The sequence below is a fragment of the Mya arenaria genome, chromosome 17, assembly GCF_026914265.1.
Source record: "Mya arenaria isolate MELC-2E11 chromosome 17, ASM2691426v1".
NCBI classification, from domain to species: Eukaryota; Metazoa; Mollusca; class Bivalvia; order Myida; family Myidae; genus Mya; species Mya arenaria.
The window spans coordinates 219,033-243,834 of record NC_069138.1 but is presented as its reverse complement, the minus strand read 5'-3'; the positions used below and the strand labels follow the sequence as shown (position 1 = coordinate 243,834).

The 24,802-nt window shown below is 34.0% G+C and overlaps 1 protein-coding gene across 1 annotated transcript; it reads right to left on the bottom strand.

Annotated features, from left to right (window-relative positions):
- Positions 1-83: 83 nt before the first annotated feature.
- On the bottom strand, positions 84-24,313 carry LOC128223814 (complement C2-like). The gene is made up of 15 exons (XM_052933229.1): positions 24,163-24,313; positions 20,867-21,058; positions 19,278-19,454; positions 18,334-18,429; positions 17,055-17,201; positions 16,800-16,921; positions 15,558-15,633; positions 13,356-13,469; positions 12,872-13,030; positions 9,027-9,091; positions 8,399-8,545; positions 6,514-6,727; positions 4,562-4,674; positions 2,522-2,643; positions 84-1,395 (listed from the first exon to the last, which is right to left on the bottom strand). Exons 1-15 carry the CDS (start codon positions 24,227-24,229, stop codon positions 924-926), a joined length of 2,283 nt encoding a protein of 760 aa, XP_052789189.1. The 5' UTR covers positions 24,230-24,313; the 3' UTR covers positions 84-923.
- Positions 24,314-24,802: the final 489 nt, after the last annotated feature.

Sequence of the window (24,802 nt, the reverse complement as noted above, 5' to 3'; positions counted from 1 at the left end):
GTAAGTGGTAACGCTTTGGCACAGTAATATACTTATGTATGTTGTGTGTTTGCATGTCATGGAAGAGAAATAAGAAAATAAAATCTTTTCGAATAAAGCATTTATTTACAGGCATGCTGATACTTGGAAATACTGGAAAATATTGACAAACTTATGAAAATACATGCAAAATAAAAGGGATTAACTTGAGTGGATATTTTCAAAAAACAACAACACGATAGTCGAATACGATTCTCGCATCAAAATGCAATACTGATTTAGATCACTTAAACGACTCGTTATTACATAACAAATAGTATTTAGATAACGCACTATTCTATCTATGACGTCATTTAAACATTGCGCGATGATACTTGTGACGTCAATAGAGTGCCATACGGACAAATGCATTTTGCAATACGTATTGCTGGCAACTTTCAGATGCGTTAAATTAAATAAAACAAATACTATCACACAAGTCATATCGATTAATGTCAAATTAAAGGTAATTATATGTTGACAGAATGTCAGCAAATTACAAATATCAACCATATTTGATTTTAAGTGGGAATATACTGTTTTGAAGATATTGAATTTAAATTGAACTACAACAACATACGAATCGAGACTATACTATAACTAATAACGTTTTTTTTTTAATGCACGTATACGAACATTATATGCTAGTGGCTTGAAGTGAGAGATCTGAATATTGGTTTTCCTCCTACTTAACTTATTTACCAATAATAGTTTATGCTTTTAAAAAAAAACAGCAACATCATATTGAAAATAGCAAAAAATCGATAGAGAAAACAGCCATATCAATTAATTATACAGCAATGAATAGAATAGAATGGTTTGACGAACCACGTTTTTCATGCATGAGCCATGAGCCATATGTTTCTAGTAAATGTAACACCAAATTTTTAATCGCACAGGTTGGTCTAATTTCTCTCCCTTTTATTTTTCTTTTGACCATTCTTGTTCTTGTTTTTTTTCTTGCCTTTACCCTTACCCTTCTTTTTGAGATTCTTTTCTCCATTCCCGTTCTTGCCGCCATCCTTTTTCTCAACATCATCCACGACATTTTCTACCCCCGCTTGTTCATTATCTTCAACAGGGTCCGCCCCATCTGCATCGTTTTCAACAAGATCCGCCTCTTCAGTTTTGTTTCGAGCATTCTCTCTTTCTAACTCCGCCTCCTTTTCTTCGTCCTCAGCGCTGCCCAATCGATTACAGCGACCAAGGATTGGAAGAGCCCATTCGGTGATTGATGGGTGATGCAGATCAAGGAAGATGCTGAATTGGAGATGGTCTTGACAGTCGTACGTCTTCTGGGCGAGTCCAAATGCGCTGTAGCGAAAGTTGCTCAGTTCTGCCATGTACGCGCCACCAATATCACCTCTACAGGAATCGCTGTTATGATATAAATAATATTTACGTATGATGATGAACTGGCGCCAGTGATTATTCATTTCATTATCTGCTTTAAAACTCGAACATCATCAATGCAGGAACGATTTAATGAATGTATTTGATATGTTAAATAAATTCAAGGAAATCATAGATTAATTAAACGACAGCTAAAACTCATGAAACAGTTGAGAATAGATTTGACAAATTCATTGTCTTAAAAACACATTTTAGAGGAGGTATTTATGTAAGTAAATGTAAGATGAAAGTTCATTTTAAAAGATAGAAGCACATAGATTATCAACATAATGAAATTTATTGATTGGTTGATTGAGACTTCGACTGTACATTATTACTAACAATAAGAGCTCTATTAACAAAGTCCCAACGGCTGAGCAAAGGCCTAAACAGTATTTTATTGAAGCTTACTGATTGTTTACTGGTTACTAAGCAACGGCCTAAACACTATTTTCTTAAAGCTAAGTGATTGGTTACTGGTTTCCTAGCAACGAACTAAACAGTATTTTATTAAAGCTTAGTGATTGGCTTCTGGTAATTATCAACGGCCTAAGCAGCATTCTATTAAAGCATACTAATTGGTAACTTGTTTCTTAGCAACGGCCCGAGCAGTATCCAGCTTTCAAGATATTAAGCTTAATATAAGGTGACTGGTAACCTAGCAACGGCAAAATACTCTGTTGTTTAAAATCCCGCGGCCAACGCAGCATCCTGTGTATTACGGATTAGTTTCCGGTTAATGAAGCCATAAACGTAAAGTATTATCAAATCCTTTTAAGTAACACTCTCATTCAAAATCAATGCATAAACATGAATAACCAACATAGATTTGAGTGATTGACGTTTAACTTCTTTCTAAATAATGTATTTTTTTCTGATAACACGATTGTAACGGTGTATTTAATAGCTGGACACGCAAAACTATTAAATGATTGGTGAGTGCTAAAATACTTCTTGCGATTCAATATCGCACACAAGGTTGAGATACTTATATATATTTCAAATTAAACTCGGTTTCCTTCATCTCCATCTTTGAAACATTTGTTTTAATTCTGATAAATCTTATTTGGGATAAGAGTGCATCTTAGCGTTATCCCTAAAAATTATTTACCCTTCCTTCCTTATATTTCCGACACAGAAGTATCTCTCAGTTTTCAGGCCTGGGTAGCGACGTCCACATTTGACGTCTGATTGGATTTCCCGTCGGTTTTGCTTCTGTTTTCCCCACGGTACCTGTATGATATTACAACTGATCTCAATGCAACTCAACTTAAATTGAGTTTACTTGTGAGGTATAACAAATAAATAGCGGAAGCTAAAACTGTGGACCGGTGTGATGTTTCAACTTAATTTCAGATGAGTTGCGTTGAGTGGTATTACAATAATATAATGTTAACTAAAGAGAAGAGTCCAAGAGTAACTATATACGTATTTATAGAAACGAGAATCGAAGCCCTAACAGATCATTCAACGAGACACGACGTCATAAGATTATAAACACATAGTTGTTCTTTTCAGTGTAAGATCGTGATATTTATATACCGAGTCAGCACCCAAAAGTTATATTATACGAACGGCGTAGACCTGAGTTTAATAATCACTTTTGGTATTAACAAGGTGAAAGATATTGGGATATTACTCTTAATCAAAACATTTTTATTCTTTATTATACGTCTCAAATTGATACTAAAATATATTAATTGCATTGTTTTAGGACTTAAACGCGCATATTTGTATGCGCAAGTAACAGCATTTCGTAAATGACGTCTCTAATAGTATGTCATATCCTTAGGCCTAAAAAAAATAAAAAAATGTGTGGTTAGGAAATCATCCTTTTCAAAAATAGGTAGGGTAGGTGTTTTTTTTGTGTGTGTTTTTTATATAAGGTTTATATAAGAATGTCATTTTCATCATAGTAGAGTGGTGTTAAAGTTACCTTCTGTATAAGCATTTAAAGTTTTAATCTACATATTGAAACGCAATTAAAAAATATTTGTTTTTTCAAACTGACTATAAAAACGGTAGGGTCGGCGCCTATTCCGTAGGTATGGTCGGGTTACACGAACCAAATGTATTTTATAGGCCTTATTGAGAAAAGTTTTTTGGGGGATGCAGAACGGGTTAAAATTTTCATTGGTACCTACACCTTTATTCCTTGTCATACTTAATACGCTATGGAGATCTTTTGAAAATTAGAATAAAAACAAGAGCTGTCAGTAGACAGCGTGCTCGACTATTCTCAGTGATTGACAATATAAAATAATATCCATCCTGGAGGATATTGTTAAAGTGTAGTAAATAACAGGAACTTGTAAATAGAAAAGAGTGTAAATATAAAAAGGTGTTGAATGGTCAATAGTAAAAACATTATAATAAGATAATAGAAATTAAGGCATACTGTATCATTAGAAAACCATGTACAAGCATACATAAAACAGTAACATAACAGGGCTTCGTAGAAAAAAACACATGTGATGAAAAATGTAAATAAAAACAAGAATAAGTATTCATAGCTAAATGGGGTTATGTTAAAAAAAAAATTGGGTGTAAACAATCCAAAACATTGAAAATGCATAAGAAGTATGAAACGTTGAGTCTTTAACAATCAATCTGAACATGCTAACAATGAGTTAAAAATGCTTGATACAGTGAAGCAAACTTTAACGTAAATTTTAAGTCGAAAAAGGGGCATAGTTTTGTCAAAATGCTTGATAGAGTTACCTCCTCCTGTGTACAGGTTGGGGGTATGATGGTGAACAAGCGTGAAAAGTTTCAAAGCAAGATGTCAATGGACTTTGAAAATATTTGAGGTGGTACGCAAACATTAACATAAATTATAAAAAGGTGCATAATTTTGTCAAAATGCTTGATGGAGTTACCTCCTCCTGTGTACAGGTTGGGGGCATGATGGTGAGCAATGATTCAAAGTTTCAAAGCCATATGTCCATAAACTTTGAAAATATTTGAGGTGGTACGCAAACATTAATATAAGTGGTTATGCCGACGCCGACGCTCGGGCGACTAGGATAGCTCTCCTTAAGCATTTAAAATATTTGTTCTCGAAATAAGTCACATATTATATCATTTTGATCATTGTGTATTCATATCTGTACATTGAACATTTAAGCCTTTTAAATAAAATAAAATTGACCTGTCGGGTATGTGAATCTGGGGAGAGACCCCAGCCTACTGTGAATCCATATGCCTCACCAGCCATTACTTTCAAAGACTCCAATCTTCCTTCTGATAAGTTGTACACTTTCCCTGAAATGTAATTGAACATGGTAAGGTAAAGGTTATGACACGTAGGCCGATGTGGACATTAGGTTTAATGACGATAGCCTCTTTTAATATTTACATAGACCTTTCATGAAATGAGTTTAAGATCCAATATTTATGCGAAAAGCTACAGAAACAAGCTCAGCAGCAAACAGTTTAAACATAAACCCGGTTTAATGGCCGGGGGTAAACGCCAAAGAAATAGAACATATAATCAGAAACAAGAAACATGGAATAATAGCACAAAAATCCACAAACTGCACAGTGCATACATACTTTATATAAAAAACTAGGTATGTTTATCAAGAATTGTAAAGTACCGCCTTGGAACAGTCAGTAAAATGTAAATTTACTGGGGGTTTAAACCTGTTTATGTGCACAAACCTCTTATCCCAACAATCCTTTATAAAGATAAAACGCAAAAGGTAATTCCAGATTAAACTGGTCAAGTCCTCGGATTAGTTATAATTACCAAATGCGTTATGCATTATGCATTATTTACAAGATAATTTATATTAACCAATAAAATCATTTGAATGTGCCTTAACTAGCCTAAAGATAACCATTGAAACTTTATTCAAGTTTCTTACTATTGGCTGCAGTTGTACAATTTTCCTCAAAATAATTGCAAATATTAAGATAAATAAGGTTTTCCTAAGATGGCCCTTTCCAAGAACCTGGCCTCTTCAGCAATAGATTGCACTTCTTCAAGTGGGCGATTTAAAGATTGTAGGATAAAGGTTCTAGGTTGTTCAAAATTTAATAAGATGTCAGGGACAAGCCCATAAGTCTAAAACATAACATCATGTTTAATGGCACAATGATTTAATTCCATTGGCTAGATGTTCTACATGTCTTACCAGGTAGCGTTGTGTCTCATGTTTGGTGTAGGGTAAGCTCTTATCCTATTTTCATTAAACATGATGTTATGTTCAAGACTTATGGGCTTATCCCTGTAATTCTATTGGCTTAATGTACAACAGGTCTTACCAGTTAACGTTGTATCTCATGCTTGGTGTAGGGTAATATATCATCCTCCTAATATCGTTAAACATGATGTTATGTTCAAGACTAATGGGCTTGTCCTTGTAATTTCATTGGCTTGTTGTACTGCAGGTCTTATCAGGTATCGTTGTGTATCATGCTTGGTGTAGTGTAAGCTATCCTCCTAATATCATTAAACATGATGTTATGTTCCAGACTTATGTGCTTGTCCCTGTAATTCTATTGGCTTGTTGAACTATAGTTATTACCAGGTAAGGTTGTGTCTCATGCTTGATGTAGGGTAAGCTCTTATCCTTATTTCATTAAACATGATGTTATGTTCCAGACTTATGTGCTTGTCCCTGTAATTCTATTGGCTTGTTGAACTACAGTTCTTACCAGGTAAGGTTGTGTCTCATGCTTGGTGTAGGGTAAGCTCTTATCCTTATTTCATTAAACATGATGTTATGTTCAAGACTTATGGGCTTGTCCCCTATTGGCTTGTTGTACTACAGGTCTTACCAAGTAGCGTTGTATATTATGCTTGGTGTAGGGTAAGCTCTTATCCTTATTTCATTAAACATGATGTTATGTTCAAGACTTATGGGCTTGTCCCCTATTGGCTTGTTGTACTACAGGTCTTACCAAGTAGCGTTGTGGCTAATGCTTGGTGTAGGGTAAGCTATCATCCTCATACCATTAAACATGATGTTATGTTCAAGACTTATATGCTTGTCCCTGTAATTCTATTGGCTTGTTGTACTACAGGTCTTACCAAGTAGCGTTGTATATTATGCTTGGTGTCTATATATAGAAGGTTAGTAACTAAAGCAAACTTACTATAGGGAAAGCATATCGGTTTGATGAACTTGTTCAGAGGTGGTTGTGTGCTATTGTCCTCGCCAAAATCGAGGATGGTCACATCATAATCTCGGATGTCATGCTCGTTAGGGACACCAGTGTAGTTCGGGTGAATGATGACGTCCTTGACAACCGGCATCACCTGCTCGTCATCACCTTGATACAACCGCGAATCCCCGAGGTTCACGGTTATCTGAGAAGGAATAGGGCATATGCTTCAGGTTAGACTTTAAGAATGTCCTAATTTATTGTTTCTTTCTTTTTTGTTTTTGGTAGTGTGTGTTTATAGTGTATATAATAATACAAAGAGGAAAACACATCTGAGCGCACCCTGCATCAACATGTATGCCCGTCAAAAGCTGACCTGACTATCCATACTCGACTAGCTACTTAATTTCAGCTTATTGTATTAACCCCATTTGTACAGTATGCCTTTACAGCCGTTAAGCACCGTGTTGATGTTAAAGTAGAAGTATATTGTTCATGTTTTCTTAATATAGCATGAAATGACATACTTGAGCTCATTCTGCATTTAAAAATCCCCCCCCCCCCCCGAGGAAAATGAACTTGACTATTAAATCTGATCTAAATCACACATTATTGTTGATACAACATTGGTATAATATGCTTTTACAGCCGTAAAAGCCCCATTTGTGTGTCAAATCGGAAATATATTTTTCTCGGCCCATTAAAATAACATGGATTGACCTAGTTTTATTGTTATCTGCAATTATATAATATTTGCTGCTTATCTTATATATTGTTATATTCCTGAATATAAGAACTGTTAAAACAATTTTAGTCTCAAAGGGTATGAACAAAGTCCATGTTTTGAATGTTATATGGCATGGTGCTACAATTAATTTATTCGTCCGCATAAATTAAAAAGTACTAACTTACCGTCGGTGTCGGTACTGTCGTATTTATGTGAAAGATTACAGAAACAAGCTCAGTAGCCAACAGTTTAATCATAAACCCCGTTTAATGGTAAACGCCAATGACACAGACCACAAAAACAAAAAATCACAAACAAGAGACGTGGAACATAAGCACAAAACTCGACAAACAACACAGTGCATATTGCATATATACTATATAAAAAAACTAGGTATATATATCAATGATTATTAGGTACCGTCTTGGAATGGTCAGTATAATGTAAACTTTCTGGATGTTTAACCAGTTAACGTGCACAACCTTACTCTTATCCCAACAATCCTGAATGATTGTGTTTCGTATTGCTTGAAAACATACATTTTTCCTTCTTTGAATTGATATTGTTATCAGCAAACAAGTAATTAAGAACACCGGTGATCAAACGCCAACAGCAATTTGTTGAACGTCAGTCAAAAAGGGACACTACTTAATACTTACCAAATTCCGAGTTATGCGTTTAGCTTTACATGTGTATTTTGTCTGTGGTAGCATGTGCACCATAAAAACAATGAAAACTACAAGGAAAAGAGTTTCAACAAAAACACCGATAATATGCCTAAGGCGTGAGCCTGACTAGAGACACCAGCGTTTAAACACCACTTACAGAAATAATATCACCACAAACATACAATACACGCCCCAAAATAGCTTCACCAAGTTTATATCGAATGCCCTGAACGGTTTTTTGATTATGGCAGATATGCAGCTTTTGAACAACATATCGACTACACTCATGACATCGACGTTAATGATACCAAGACTTTGACAACATCTCTACTCGTATTCTTCATAAACAGGTAAGGTAACACATGTCTATACGATTAGGAATATTATTTATACCGTTATAGATGTCTTCCGTATTTTACTTTGTAGTAAAAGATAAAAACAATCCAATACGTATATGTTATCACAATATTATTATCCTTACCATGTTTTCTGTGTAGGGAATCACGTGTCCTGTTTCGTTGACGTCAGACACGCATCTTGCTGACGTCATGAAATATCGTGCGCACAGAAGAACGCCCCCACACGTCTTGCTCTGGGCACTTAACCAGCCAACCCATGGCCACGCCCCCTGATCATGACATTTGCATTTTTTAAATATTTAATTTAATTTTGAAAAATTTGTATAATATGATAAAATATAACAATATAATGCTTTACTCGTTTTTATATTTATAGATAGGATTGCACAATTATATGATAAACCTTCATTAGAATATTATGTTTAACTTAATACAACTATCACTTAAACTGTTCTTCAGGGAATATATCTGTACCACTACTTATTAAACACTTTTAAAACGTTTCGGCCTACAGGCTTTTTTTCAAAATACAAACAAAGAATTTATTGTTACACTAAACCTGTTAGAACAGGTATATAGAATGACGATATTCAGGAACTGACGTCATATATGGTTAAATTGTAGTATTAAACTACTTTAAAGGAATGTTTCTTTTTAACAAAGTTTTAATTCTTCTTGTATATCAATATATGCATGTGTGAGTGACACGCACAAACCACATATAATTAAATCGTCAGAGAAATAGGTCACCTTTTTACTCGCGTCCGTGCCTTGTGCTATGTCTGTGTTTCCAGAAATTCCACATTTGCCGTAATCTGAAATAAAAAAAAAAATATTTGCAATGTATCATTGCATTTTTCATTATTTTTTGATGTTGTACGAGCGATATGATGAATGGTTGATGATGAAACGGCTTGTTTCATTCTAAAGTGCTTTGCCTATATACAGTATGGTATGACCAATGAAAATGTGTATATTGTTTTAAACTACCGTCCAAATATACTCTCACGGCATGTTGCACCATCTTGACAATTCATAATTCCTAAAGCAAAATATATTCATTGACAAAATTAATTGTTTTGTAATGATATTTCATCGACAATCGAAGATTATCAAGAAGGGGATTTCCCATGAAATTATTTTCTTTAATATTCCACAAAATATACTTTCAAGATTCAACATTCATTTACATAACATCCAAACACCATCAAATTTGCTATTAACAACATTTTAACTTGGAATTTAAGTTTTTCCCACCTCAGATAAGTAGATCCGTTAATTTAACCATGCTAGAAATTCTTATCTTGCCCACGGGCGAAGATAAAATGCCCGTGTGGAACTTCTTTTAATGGTCACCACATTGTAATTACCTCCCTTGTTGAAGACAGTCGTCTGTAGTGCATCATGGAAACCTTGTCTTGTGGCATTATTTAGAATGCGAGTTAATTATTTCTCGCTTCAAATGTCACCAGAAAACAGTTTTCACGCACCTTTCGAGAAATAATGCTTCACTCTTCTTAGAACTATTTAAAGACCGATCAGACCATTTACATACTCACTGCGCGAATATCCATGACAACCACAAATTATTGCATATCCGTACGCAATTATTTTCACTAAGCTCAAAAGAGTTCCGGCAAAAAAAATACATTTTTACTTAATTTTGTTAAACTGAGGGTGGAGAAAAAGCATCTACAATATCGGTAAACCTCGTTTCCGCAAAACACCCTACGCTCGGGTCGGAATGAACCTATCTTATACTCTCGGCCATGGAAGATACTTATAATCTGCAATGGCCCAGATTGTAAGATTGATTCATTCTAACCTTAACTAGGTTTTTTTCGAAACGAGGTATCCTTACAACACCTTGCACGAGAGTTGGGATGAACCTGTCGTACACGAACGGCTATGATAGATGCGTTTTCTTCCACCTCATTCAAACAAATATAGTGAAACGTACTTTTCCCTAGAACTGTTTTGTGTGTGGTGAAAATAGGTACATTTTTATCTTTGCTTGTGGGCAAGATAAATATTTTCAGCATGGTCAAATATTTTGATGAACTAATCTGGGTAGGGAGAAATGATCTTGCCACGGTTATGTGTATGTGTTATTTCTTGTTTTTTTGAAACACATAAAACATGTTTTGTTGATCTTGACATCATGTGTGTCTTGTTAAGAGTCTCCAAGCCCTTTTAAACTCTTATCAGTACGTTATTGGTATGACTATCAAGAATTGATAGGTACCGTCTTGGAACGGTTAGTAAAATGTAAATTTACTGGGGGTTTAAACCAATTTAGTCTCCAATCATTCTTTAACACTAATCAGGGTCTCCCTTTCAATATTTTGGTGATGCGATAGGCTTGTTGTGCCAAATGCATCAATTTCTTTAAATGAATTGAATGTTCAATTTAACGTACCTGTTCAGTCGTGTTTACCTGTAGCAGTTCGATTCTTGAATTGATTTGCTGTTCAGGAATGGCATCACTGTTTTACGTACCCAATTGTGACCACTAAAGTGTTGAAATCCTTGAATTTGTGATCAGGAATGGTATCGCTGTTTTACGTACCCAATTGTGACCTCTAAAGTGTTGAAATCCTTGAATTTGTGATCGGGAATAGTATCACTGTTTTACGTACCCAATTGTGACCTCTAAAGAATTGAAATCCTTGAATTTGTGATCAGGAATGGTATCGCTGTTTTACGTACCCAATTGTGACCACTAAAGTGTTGAAATCCTTGAATTTGTGATCAGGAATAGTATCACTGTTTTACGTACCCAATTGTGACCACTAAAGTGTTGAAATCCTTGAATTTGTGATCAGGAATAGTATCACTGTTTTACGTACCCAATTGTGACCTCTAAAGTGTTGAAATCCTTGAATTTGTGATCGGGAATAGTATCACTGTTTTACGTACCCAATTGTGACCTCTAAAGTGTTGAAATCCTTGAATTTGTGATCAGGAATGGTATCACTGTTTTACGTACCCAATTGTGACCACTAAAGTGTTGAAATCCTTGAATTTGTGATCAGGAATAGTATCACTGTTTTACGTACCCAATTGTGACCACTAAAGTGTTGAAATCCTTGAATTTGTGATCGGGAATAGTATCACTGTTTTACGTACCCAATTGTGACCACTAAAGTGTTGAAATCCTTGAATTTGTGATCAGGAATAGTATCACTGTTTTACGTACCCAATTGTGACCTCTAAAGGGTTGAAATCCTTGAATTTGTGATCGGGAATAGTATCACTGTTTTACGTACCCAATTGTGACCACTAAAGTGTTGAAATCCTTGAATTTGTGATCAGGAATAGTATCACTGTTTTACGTACCCAATTGTGACCACTAAAGTGTTGAAATCCTTGAATTTGTGATCGGGAATAGTATCACTGTTTTACGTACCCAATTGTGACCACTAAAGTGTTGAAATCCTTGAATTTGTGATCAGGAATAGTATCACTGTTTTACGTACCCAATTGTGACCACTAAAGTGTTGAAATCCTTGAATTTGTGATCGGGAATAGTATCACTGTTTTACGTACCCAATTGTGACCTCTAAAGTGTTGAAATCCTTGAATTTGTGATCAGGAATAGTATCATTGTTTTACGTACCCAATTGTGACCACTAAAGTGTTGAAATCCTTGAATTTGTGATCAGGAATGGTATCACTGTTTACGTACCCAATTGTGACCACTAAAGAATTGAAATCCTTGAATTTGTGATCAGGAATAGTATCACTGTTTTACGTACCCAATTGTGACTTCTAAAGTGTTGAAATCCTTGAATTTGTGATCAGGAATAGTATCACTGTTTTACGTACCCAATTGTGACCTCTAAAGTGTTGAAATCCTTGAATTTGTGATCAGGAATAGTATCACTGTTTTACGTACCCAATTGTGACCACTAAAGTGTTGAAATCCTTGAATTTGTGATCCGGAATAGTATGACTATTTTACGTACCTATTATATATATATATATTTTATATATTTGGCTATACATTTCTCTGCGATCGTGTCTACTATCGCTTTCAGATCCTTGAATTTGTGATCAGGAATAGTATGACTATTTTACGTACCTATTATAAATATATATTTTTTATATATTTAGCTATATATTTCTCTGCGATCGTGTCTACTATCGCTTTTAGATCTTTGATTTTGTGATCAGGAATAGTATGACTATTTTACGTACCTATATATATATATATATATATATATATATATATATATATATATATATATTATATATTTAGCTATATATTTCTCTGCGATCGTGTCTACTATATCTTTCAGATCCTTGAATTTGTGATCAGGAATAGTATGGCTGTTTTACGTACCTATATTTTGCTAGGCAATTTTAACCCTAATAGTGTCCATATCCTTGAAATTGTGATCAGGAATAGTATGACTGTTTACGTACCTATATATTTTTCTGCAGTCCTGTCCCCTCGCTGTAGGATCGATAAATTTGTAATCAGAAATAGTTTGACTGTTTTACGCCACCTATATTTGTCTATAAAATTTTAACCCTTTTTGTGTTCATATCCTTGAAATTGTGATCATGAATAGTTTGACTATTTTACGTACCTATATTTTTTTCTGCAATCGTGTCCCCTATCGCTTTCAGATCCTTGAATTGGTTTATCAGGAAAACGTGTTCTTCGGTTGGCTCGCTGGCTATTTTCTTCAGCATGAGTTTGTCGATGTTTCTTCCAACTCCCATTGTGAAGATCTCGTATCCTTCGTCTGTGTTTAGTGTTCAGATAGTATTGATTATTTCATATATATATGATTACGTTTCGTATAACAATGTTAGGGATGGATATCTACATCAAATTGAATTCATAGATCACAATTCAAAACCGCGCTTCAACAAACACGTGTAACCAATCAATACGCTTTGAGGTCATTAAACCAATATCTTCAGTGGCAAAGGTTTTAAACCAATCAAATATCTGCATTTCGGCAGTTAATTAGCTTTAAAAGATTTAAATATCTTCATTTAAGTATTGTCACGTGTTATTATTCCCCGTATTACTGTATCAGTTGTTACATAGGTCCCCCAAATTACCTTTCAATAACTTAATCTTTTGAGTCATTTGGTCGGTATTGGCTTTGACTGTCTGTGAGGCATCCGTAATCAGAAAAACAGCTCTGTTAGTTTCCTGGCCTTTTCGGTTTGATCCTAATAAAAAACATAATGCTCAAAACTATGATAAGAAATAGGAGTTTATATATGATACGATATAGATAAGGCAAGGTAAGACAAAATAGTCTTAATCTTATTCTATGGCAGAACCTATGCTATCGCATCCTGGAAAATGAGCAATGTCGAAACATGAACGATAGCCTACACTTAAATTATTTCAGGAATGAATTGTTGACCAGCCCAATCCCCGATAATCACATCAATCCCGCAATTCCTTACTTATATTTACCCAATAGTTCATTATTTCATTTAAGAAAACATTTCAGTTATCCTTTCTTACCCATTCTGTAAATAGAACGAACCGACTGTAACCGGAAACATTTTATCAAATGACGTCACAATATCGCGGGAAAAGATCAACCACTTTAAATCACTTTTAAACGTAACAATGAAACACTTATGTCAACCATACATTTAAGAAACCATAAAATAACACTTTCATGTTGATTTATATTTTACGGGACCTGCTTATACAATACAAACAATAACGAGATCAACAATTGTCATGTATATTGTTATGCTCTGAATAGCGATCCGAACATATCCGAAGATGTTGCGTTCATCGGATGATAAACGCAATTGCCGAAAAGCAGTTCATTAAAGGAATGGAAGTTTAGGTGTAAATATATAACAAATGAAATCGCCATCATGAAATAACGTCATTATATATTTGTATGCACAACAAGTGAATAGCACAGGGGGCAGAAACACATTTTTGTTTCTGCCCCCTGTGGTGAATAGTAATGAAAAGCGGGGAAACTGACCTCGCTACAAAGCTACGTTTTATCTATTTAGCGCTGTAAATTGGTACATAAGAATAAATATAATGTATAATATTCGTGGGCATTCCATACGAACTTCTTTAAACTTTTTTATTCAAGTTTCAAAACACAACAAACTCGCCAAGGCTAGTCTTTTTTATAAATATTTAGAAAAAAGTCGTTTAATACATTCCGTATGAAATGACTAATCATGTCCGATCCTCTATTTATATTAAGAAAATATCTTGTGTTAATGTTTTAAAAAATATTCTTAGGGCGCGATAGCGACTGCAAAGAATATGCAATGATATAAGGTAAGGATAATTTTAATTTTATCTTAAAGCTGCACTCTCAAAGATCAAACGTTTTGACAACTTTTTAATTGTTTGCCTTTAAACGTGCCAATTTTTACCAAAATGCATGGCATCAATTTAAGACTACTGAAAAAAAAGATTTTTATAATTCAGTTAAAAATTTATGTTCTAAGCATTTTACTTTAACCGTTACTAGCTATAAAACAATAATTTTAGAATTAGATTATGAAAATCTGCGCTCTGATCTTTTGTCAGAAATCTTTTAACGTTGGTTTGCAGATATTTATGCAAAAAAGTTGCTCTTTCCACGACAAAAAATAAAAAAGTTGTTGAAACCGTATATCTGTAAGAGTCCAGCTTTAAAAATAAATTTGAAGCAAAGACAAGCAGATTAATCACTGACTCTTATTTACATCCATTCGTTAAATGAACTGCTTTTCGGCAAAGGCGAACATTTTCCGATACATGCAACATCTTCGGATATGTTAGGATCGCGATCAATCGCGTATTAATATAAATTGAAATGTGTTTATCTTGTTGCTCAATCGTATCAGCAGGTCGCGAACAACTTTTATTAACATGTTAAAAAGTGCTTATATATTTTTTGTTAAACGTGTTGTTGCCATTAGCTCATCAAATTTACGTCAAATATAGGTCTTTTAGTATCTGCAATGGCCCAGATCAACTATGAAGTGATTATTTTTCCCGCGTTATTGTGACGTCATATGATATCTGTTTCCTTTTACGGTAGGGTCGTTCTATTCACAGAATTGCTGGCAAAGAATTTATGTGAGGTTCTCATAAATGAAATTAAAAAAAAATGACAACAATTTTGGAAAGAGTTATGAACTTTTGGTGTAATTGTTAAACAATAAATTGTGTGATAGATGTTATTATACGGAGTATGAACCCAGTAGGGCCGGTTAATGTACGCGTAGAGTCATTCGGACTTTTATGTCGTTGGTTGAATAGTTCTACTATGTACGTACCGGCTATCTTTACGAGATGGATTTTAGTGATGATGGTGTTTAGAACACTTGAAATAGACGTGCCACCTCCAGTTATCTGCAGAATAGATTAAATAATATATTACAATAATTTTATTATTTTTATGTGATGACAAATACATATAATTTATTTTTTATGTCCAGCATCACAAAACTACTACTTATAATAATGATAATAATAATAATAATAATAATAATAATAATAATAATAATAATAATAATAATAATAATAATAATAATAACAATAAAAATAATAATAATAAAAATAATGATGATGATAAAGGCGAGTGAGTTGCTATTGTAATGTAATGAAATACGCATAAAGGCAATTAATATAGAAAATAAACAATATAAATAAAAACTATGACGCAGCAGGGATCAAACCCGGGGACTTTAGGTTGTTAGGTTGTTAGTCAGGGACAATATTTGGTACCCAGTGGTAGAGAAATTATTTTTAAGAGTTTGAAATAACAAATAAACAAAAGCAAATGTTGTAGCGTAATTGTCAACGTAGAAACGAAAGTTGTAAACATTTGAATGTTCAATATGTTCGTTAGGGATAAGCACGTATTAGAACAAAGCTATCACTTTTGTATCAGGGTCGTTGTAATACAACCTGGCCCCAATATCACGAAAATATTTCAGTCAAATCTCAAACTCAGTCTCAACTCATTTCACCATATAAAATCAAAATATTCTTCAACATCTTGCATGTTTTATACTTTTTGAAAATGTATTTTCTCATAGAATGTGTTGATAAAAATATTTTGTCAATATTTCAAAGAAAACTAATTCTAGAGCAAAAAATATACTTGAGTATTTTATAAAGAATACAGAATTGTACTCAAATACATTTTTGGCTGTAGAATATATTTACCTTGGAATTCGACCAAAGGCTTTTATCAGCATTATTTTATGATAGAATGCCCTTATAAAAATGTAAAAAAAACATGTATGATTTTTAATAAATTTTAATGCTATGTGATAAAATTTGATGAGACTGAGTTTGAGATTTGACTTAAGTATATTCGTGATATTGGGCTCCGGTATTTTTTTGCATATCTATATTGTTCCTTGTATATATTCACTGGCTTTATTTGAATTGAACTAACCAATAGAACAAAAATAAAATATTAGGGATTATAAGATGTCGATAACATTTTAGTAGGGAACGAAATGTCCGGAAATCCATAGAATGCTGCTTTATTTGTTTTATACAAGTACCTGAATCTCGTTGATTTTGTCGATGGTGGAGTTGACCGTTCGCACAAGCTTGTCATCAATCTGAAGATGCACAGTGGCGGTGCTTGCAAACGTTACAATGGCAAATCGTGTTCCGTTTTGGCCTACAAATAGATCCATCATGGTGTGAGTTTAAAGTTTTATTTTTTTTCTAAATGAAAGTAAACCGTGAAGACGTCGTACAACTTAAAATAGAGAATGGAATGTCATCCTTTATAAACAAAATGGACAACTTACCTCCGGCTTTATTTGAAGACACACCAAATATTTTGACAAGGACTTCCATGAACCGCTTTGCAATTTTCAGAGATTCTGTCCCAATACTGGACGAGGTGTCGACGGCAATGATGATGTCAAGGCCTCGTTTGCCAATACTGAGACGCCCTAAAGAAACAGGAAAATAAATTAATTCATGTTAAAAAGGTATTTTCCGTCCTACTGTTTGTACGTTAACTCAATTAACGGAACTGTTACATGTACAATGAACTTAATTGTTCCATTATAGTCGTGCTTTTAAACTCTCACTGAACTCCTGCTTCTCCGAATGTTCTCAGTTGGTAACCCCAACAGTCAATAATGAAGATATTTTAATGCATATGTCGTTTTGTTTCTGTGACCTTGTGTGTCTGTCGTTCATTGTATCTTCAAGTTCAAGGTGTAAGACATTCGGTTGATGCAAAAATTAATTTAAATTTAAATGCATTATCTTGTTTAGACTAATATCATTACTTCATATTAATAAAAAATACAAAATCTTCCTGTCAACAAAATGTCCTTCTAAAACTCATTGGTCATGACGGACAAGGTCACATCAATTAAACAACATTAGACATATAAAATATATTATAGAATATACTGAACAGAAATAAATAAAAGGGGCGACACTGTTGTTAGACTTCAGAAAGCATTTGATACTATTAAATGGCCATTCATATTAATCTGGTTGGAGAAATTTGGTTTCAGAAAACTTATAAAGTAAATTAGGGTAAATATAATTTATAATAACATGACTTCAAGGTACCAATAACGGATGGCGATATAAACAATTTAAAACGGCAGGCGGCATGCAACATGGCTAACCACTTTCTGCCTTGCTTTTTACAATTGTTGTTTAAGTTCTATCACCAAAAATCACGGAAAGCAAAGATATCAAAGGCATCCAAGTTTCACCAATGGAATAATAGAAATCTGACATTTCATAGCAAAAGAATAGTTGTAAAATATATCGTATTACATAAACTGTCATTTCGGTCCTAAAAAAGTAAAAAAAAATCAAAAGGACAACCTTTATTTGAGATTCGTTCAATCGTGGACTAGGAAAGATATATATTTACTTTCTATAAAGCAACACAATTAAAAGGGGTTAAGACATTTAACAGTCCCATGGAAATTGAGAAAAACAACCTTGTGTATATTTTAATCTAAATGGACACAGTTAGCTCGTATATGAGTCGAGACTCTAGCATACTATGGCGTATAGAGTCTCTCTACCCCTTGTTTCCAGACTGCATCTTACCCTGGGGTCCAGACTCTGATGTCGAAGTTGATCCGGCATACTTATCAATAAATGTCTCCTTCATGTTGTTGGCGATATCAGCAGCGTTCATATTGCCTAAAATAAACAGATATGAATGTGAACATGTAACATAATTGTTGAGTCCTGAAGCGAACGCATTCAGCAGCATTCACGTTGCCAGAAACAAACTCATATGATGTAGAATATGATATGTTACATACTCGTAAATAAACGTTTCCTTCATGTTGCTTACGATAAAAGCAGCGTTCAAATGACATTCAGTCGAAACTTGCTATGCCGAACTCTGCTATCTCGACGTTCTAGTTATGTCGAACCTTATCCCGATTTTTTTCGGTTAAGTTATTCACTTTTTGTATTTCGGATATATCGAATTATCGTTATCTCCATCTGTTTCCCGATGTCCCAACAACTTTGACATAGGGAGTTTTGACTGCATAGCAAACTCATATGAATGAGAAAATGTCAATCGTGAGTGAACATTTCCTCAATGTTTCTGTCGATATCAGAAACGTTCACATAGCATAAAACAAACTCATGTGATGTAAGTCAGAATACTTACTCGTGAATAAATGTTTCGTTAAATTCCCTGACGATTTCAGAAGCGGTCACATGGATTAAAGAAACTCATATGATCTAGAATATTTTACATGCTCGTGAATGAACGTTTCACTGACCTTTCTTTCGATATCAGAAACGTTCACATAGCATAAAACAAACTCATATTAAGTAGAACATGTTAAATGCTAGTGAATACATTTTCTTTCAAATATATGGCTATATCAGAAACGTGCATATGTCTTTAAACAAACTCCAACAAATGCGAACATGTTACAGACTCCAGAACAAAATGGTTCCGCTCCAAATCAGGCAGAAAAAAATATTTCAGGCAGATACATCCTTCTAAAAGTAGAATGTACACATACTTCTACAGATAGGGATCTCCCCGCTCCAAATCTGGCTGGTTGTGCATATCACCTCACGTGACCCAACGAGAAGGTATCCACTATCACATTCGAATGCAGCGGAAGCCCCTTGATCTAGCGATGCAGCGAAGACCTTTCCGTTTTTGGGGTCGTACAGCTGGGGGCATTGTTTCCTGACTGAAAGCGAAAAAAATGAGTTAATAATTACTAAAGATATTTAAAAAAGCTACTCGTAAGGGTGTGCGTGGTGCTCGTGAATAGCACACGTCTCATAAGTGTGCAGGCTCAATATATCTAGCTTTAATTAACGGTGTCTGATATTGCGTACGAAATGCCGTTCAAATTATCAAAGTGCTGGTCTACGAAGCCTTGATATGGTTTGCTTCTATAAACCCGACTAGTAGGCGAGTAGTTCTCGGACAGCAGTAGTTCATGGACAGTGTCGATATTTGCCTCTGTTTGAAAGTTACATATCAAACGCCTGGTTGTTGTCAAGAAAACAGCATACCTTTTCATCAGGTAAGGATAATAACTAGTTTCATACCAACTTTGTCAAATTGTTTACAAAAGCACATTATACTTCACATATATATGGAAGGTTTAACATGAGTGGTCATTAAATAAGGAATGTATTAGAGATGCACTCTTAATCCCAAAAAAGATTTACCACATTTGTCAATTAAAAATATTGCTTTAATATTCAAAACAGGATTAATAAATGTCGAAAACAATGGTTCTTATGAAGGATATCGAGTTTAATCTAAAAGAAATGAGCATAAAACACTGTCGTTCTACCTTAAGAGACTGTAGTAGACCACAGTAAATCTTTAAGCATTCACCAATCACTTAATATTTTTGCGCTTTCTACTATTAAATACAAGGTTACAATCTTGTTATCAGTGATAAATATTTTCAATAATTGCATTATTTAGTAAGAAGTTAAAGGTTTATCAATTAAAATTTATGTTTGTTGTACATTTGTATGTATTGATTTTGAATAAGAGTGGCACTTTAAACGAGTTTTCGTATATTGATCAATAAACGAACCTTTGTGATTTTTCAACTTTTAGCAAACGGATTCAGTCAATTTCGTATTGAATGGCTACAATTGTGAGTTTCTATTGATATCATCAAAACTTATGCGCGAAATACATAAAACGCCGCTATATGGCGCGTCCATTGTTAACGCTATTTATTAATGATGTAGCGTCAAACGTTTTGGATAGTTATTGCTTATAGAATACTAGCTTGTTGACCTTGGCTTTTGGTTGATTATTGGCCAAGTGGGAAGATTGCCCAGGATAATGATAATTGCCCTAGGATATAAGCTTAGGCATTTTTACAGATAAAACAATATAAGCTTTTTTGCGGTTTTTTTAACTTTGGCGAATTTGGGACCACGTAGCTGTTTAACGAAAACGCTATTCATAAAAGCGATTGTTTTTCCTGTACACAAGTATTTTTTCTATTTTTTTTCGTTTTGATCATTAAAGTCAAATAAGTTAAACATAATAATACATTAAAATTAAAACACTTCTTTCGTGCATCTAAAAAGTGTTAACCCATCTAGTGCCCCTTTGATATCTTGCCTTGATATTTCAGAACACAATCTCTCACAGGTCCTGTCCATTTTCCGTTTCTACAAAATCGGTCAAGGTTCAACAATCCGCCCGGTTGTAACCGGAAGTTTTCGTCGCAGCTCAATCGGTATGACTTCCGTCTTTCGTTAAAATCAAAATGGCCGAACAAAGGTTCTTGTGGCAACTTGCAACCGAACTTTTCTGAAATGAAATTATTTTGATATTATACAAAACACAACAATTTCATCAATTTCTGAAAAGGGAAAATGTATTAAAAAGGTTTACATACGGAGCGCTTAAGTAATGAGTGAAACACAAAAAACATACTTTTTTCGGAAACTGAAACAAAAGTATGGCAAAATGCTCACATTAAAGAATTTTATGTTAAGGGTATCTAAGTATTATGTTTAATATTCACATTGAATAATTTTAAGTAAGGGTATCCAAGTATTATGTTTAATGTTCATATTGAATAATTTTAAGTAAGGGTATCCAAGTAATATGTTTAATGTTCATATTGAATAATTTTAAGTAAGGGTATCCAAGTAATATGTTTAATGTTCACATTGAATAATTTTAAGTAAGGGTATCAAAGCAATATGTTTAATGTTCACATTGAATAATTTTAAGTAAGGATATCTAAGTATTATGTTTAATGTTCATATTGAAGAATTTTATGTAAGGGTATCCAAGTAGTATGCTAAATGTTCACATTGAATAATTTTAAGTAAGGGTATCCAAGTAATATGTTTAATGTTCATATTGAATAATTTTAAGTAAGGGTATCCAAGTAATATGTTTAATGTTCACATTGAATAATTTTAAGTAAGGGTATCAAAGCAATATGTTTAATGTTAACATTGAATAATTTTAAGTAAGGATATCTAAGTATTATGTTTTATGTTCATATTGAAGAATTTTATGTAAGGGTATCCAAGTAGTATGCTAAATGTTCACATTGAATAATTTTAAGTAAGGGTACCCTAGTATTATGTTTAATGTTCACATTGAAGAATTTTATGTTTTGGGTACCCTAGTATTATTAAAAATGCTCACAGAGAAGAATTTTAAGATAATGGTACCCTAGTATTATGTTTGTATTTTAAATCTTTAACGATAATGTTGAAACCTAGCAAGCACTGTTTACAGTTAAGTGAATATATACCGTACTGTATATTATTAAAGGGGCTGGACACCAGATGGTCCAAAAATCGGCAAATACATTATTTCCACAAAACAAGCCAAGAATTGTTGATACGAGCTAATATGAGGTCGATAATATATACATCTTTTTACATGATTAAAAGAATATTTTGTCACTGTCTCATCTGAGTTTACCCGTTTAAAGATAGCGCTTATAGGTGTCCCTGTTTATACTGTATATATTTAGCATGTGAAAGTAACGTGATTACCTAATACAGATAAATATTCCGACGACATTTTTAAATTATCTGCGGTAGACAACCCCTCTAAATTTCGAATTGGAAAAATACATAACAACTGCGAAAGATTATAAGTATCTTTCATGGCCGAGAGTGTAAGAAAGGGTTATTCCGACCCGAGCGTAGGGTGTTTTGCGGAAACGAGGTTTACCGAGTTTCCGCAAAACACCCTGTGCGAGGGTCGGGATGAACCTATCTTACACGAGCGGCTATGGTAGATGCTTTTTCTCCCACCTCAGTTAAACAAAATAAAGTAAAAATGTATTTTTTTGCCGGAACTATTTTGTGCTTAGTGATAATAATTGCGTAAGGATATGCAATAATTCGTGGTTGTCATGGATATTCGCGCAGTGATTCAGAGTATGTAAATGGTCTGATCGGTCTTTAAATAGTTCTAAGAAGAGTGAAGCATTATTTCTCGAAAGGTGCGTGAAAACTGTTTTCTGGTGACATTTGAAGCGAGAAATAATTAACTCGCGTTCTAAATATTGCCACAAGACAAGGTTTCCATGATGCGCTACAGACGACAGTCTTTAACAAGGGAGGTAATTACAATGTGGTAACCATTAAAAGAAGTTCCATACGGGCATTTTATCTTCGCCCGTGGGCAAGATAAGAATTTCTAGCATGGTTAGATTAATGGATCTACTAATCTGAGGTGGGAGAAAAATGTGTCGTAAGCAATGTGATACACCAGTAGCTAAGATTCAATGCGGTGTACATAACGACATCAATTGTGTGTCAGTTTATGACTAGTTATTATTTTCCTTACAATCAGCGGCGTAGCCAGCGTTACGCATTTACGCATGTGCGTAACATCAATTTGAAAAATGAAAAAAATAAATATGGCCAAAAAATGGCATCAAAGTTGAGGGCTAAACTACAAATAATATTAGAATAGAAGGAAGCATTGCTTCTCTGTGCTAGATAGCTTTCTGAGCCTAAATCACTTACTTGATAACTACAAAGTCGGCGGTCTCGAACCTATTAATCCCTCAAAATACACCTCAGAGCTCAACATGGTAGTTCCATTTTTCTTTTTTTTTCCTGGGGAGGCCCCGACCCCCCAACCGGCTACAGGGATACTACCCCTTCCACACCCGCCCCCTTTCGTGCGTAACATTCTGTAAAGCCTAGCTACGCCCCTGACAATTGTATCATCTTGTGTCTACTCCCATAAAACTCAGTTATTTTTCAGGTTTAAAGTCATTTTAAAACAATAAGCATTAAAACCACTTCGGTATAAACATACATTTTTTGTTCCATTTGCACAATATAAGTCAATGCCATTGTTTTAAATCTGAATGCATTATCTTGTTTCACGCATTTGAATTAAATTATCAAAACAAAAGTGCATAATATAAAGGTACAGATAAAAAGTATAATAGCGATATTTTGACGCTTATTTTACTGGGAAATGTGTGGCCACGTACTTTTTAAACCCCAAAAGTCACATTTTGAACCGTGTGATTTTTTTATACTTTTTGTATGTTAAATGTGATGCCTGATTTGACACAAATCCACCAAAATTATTTCTGAGCATTTTTCCCTCATTTTTTCCCTGGACTATTAATTAAAAGGAAATATAAAGTCTTATATTTGTTTTATCGTTACATATGCTTTTTATAGTTTATAACCAAGTCAAATGAGTAAAACATGATAATGCATTCAAATTAAAAAAAAAAAAGATATTTTGCGGCAACCTATAGTAAGCGTCAGTTAAGCTAAGCGCAAAACTAAATTTGGTTATAAGAAATTTCCGACTGCCCTTAATGAACTGATATTATTTACATAAAAAATGACAACAATTTTGCTACCAAAACGGATTTTATATAACATATTTACATAACCAAATATAAATACCTTCACAATTGGTAACGAGAAAAAATCCAGCAAAAAACACAACGACACAAAGCAGTTGCGCCGACATTGTTGGACTTTAACTGCGCAATATTTGAGATTATACGAAGGATATATTACAAGAGGGCTCTTAATCGTCTCCACTTACAAGAAACAACACTTGAACCTCATTAAAACCGGATACATTTAATGGTTTATGGTGGAAAAAGTAAAATGCTTCTTTTAATAGGCCGTGAACAAACAACTTTCTTTTTCATTTCCAATAACTGGTCAAGAAAACAACTAATGTTTAATACGAAACCACTTTCCTTTGTATCCCCCAAAACTGGCCAAGTAGATATTTAAGTTAATTAGGCATTTTATCCAATGCAAATAACTAATACAACACGATTGCTTATCTTTTGGTAATCTCGACGAAGAACTGCTAGATATTTTACTAAAGTTAAAGCTTAAACATGCTACATGTTTAAGTGTTTTCGTTTTAAACTAAATGCACATGATTAACATGAGTTTTTGTATACAGGGGCGAATCCAGGATTTGCCTTTAGAGGGGGTGCTAGTTAGGGGTGTAACCTTTTGACTTGCACTGCTCTCTCAGAACGGTAATATTTTTAGTTTAAAGTGTTGGCAGGGGGAATGGGGG

Bases quoted from the DNA above. Each gene is read 5' to 3' on its own strand.
- LOC128223814 (XM_052933229.1), bottom strand. From the start codon at position 24,229: ATGTCGGCGCAACTGCTTTGTGTCGTTGTGTTTTTTGCTGGATTTTTT. The intron at 16,922-17,054 runs GTAAGTTGTCCA...ATCTATTTGTAG, and splicing joins GTCTTCAAATAAAGCCGGAG to GCCAAAACGGAACACGATTT. The intron at 15,634-16,799 runs GTACTTGTATAA...TCTATTCTGCAG, and splicing joins ACAAAATCAACGAGATTCAG to ATAACTGGAGGTGGCACGTC.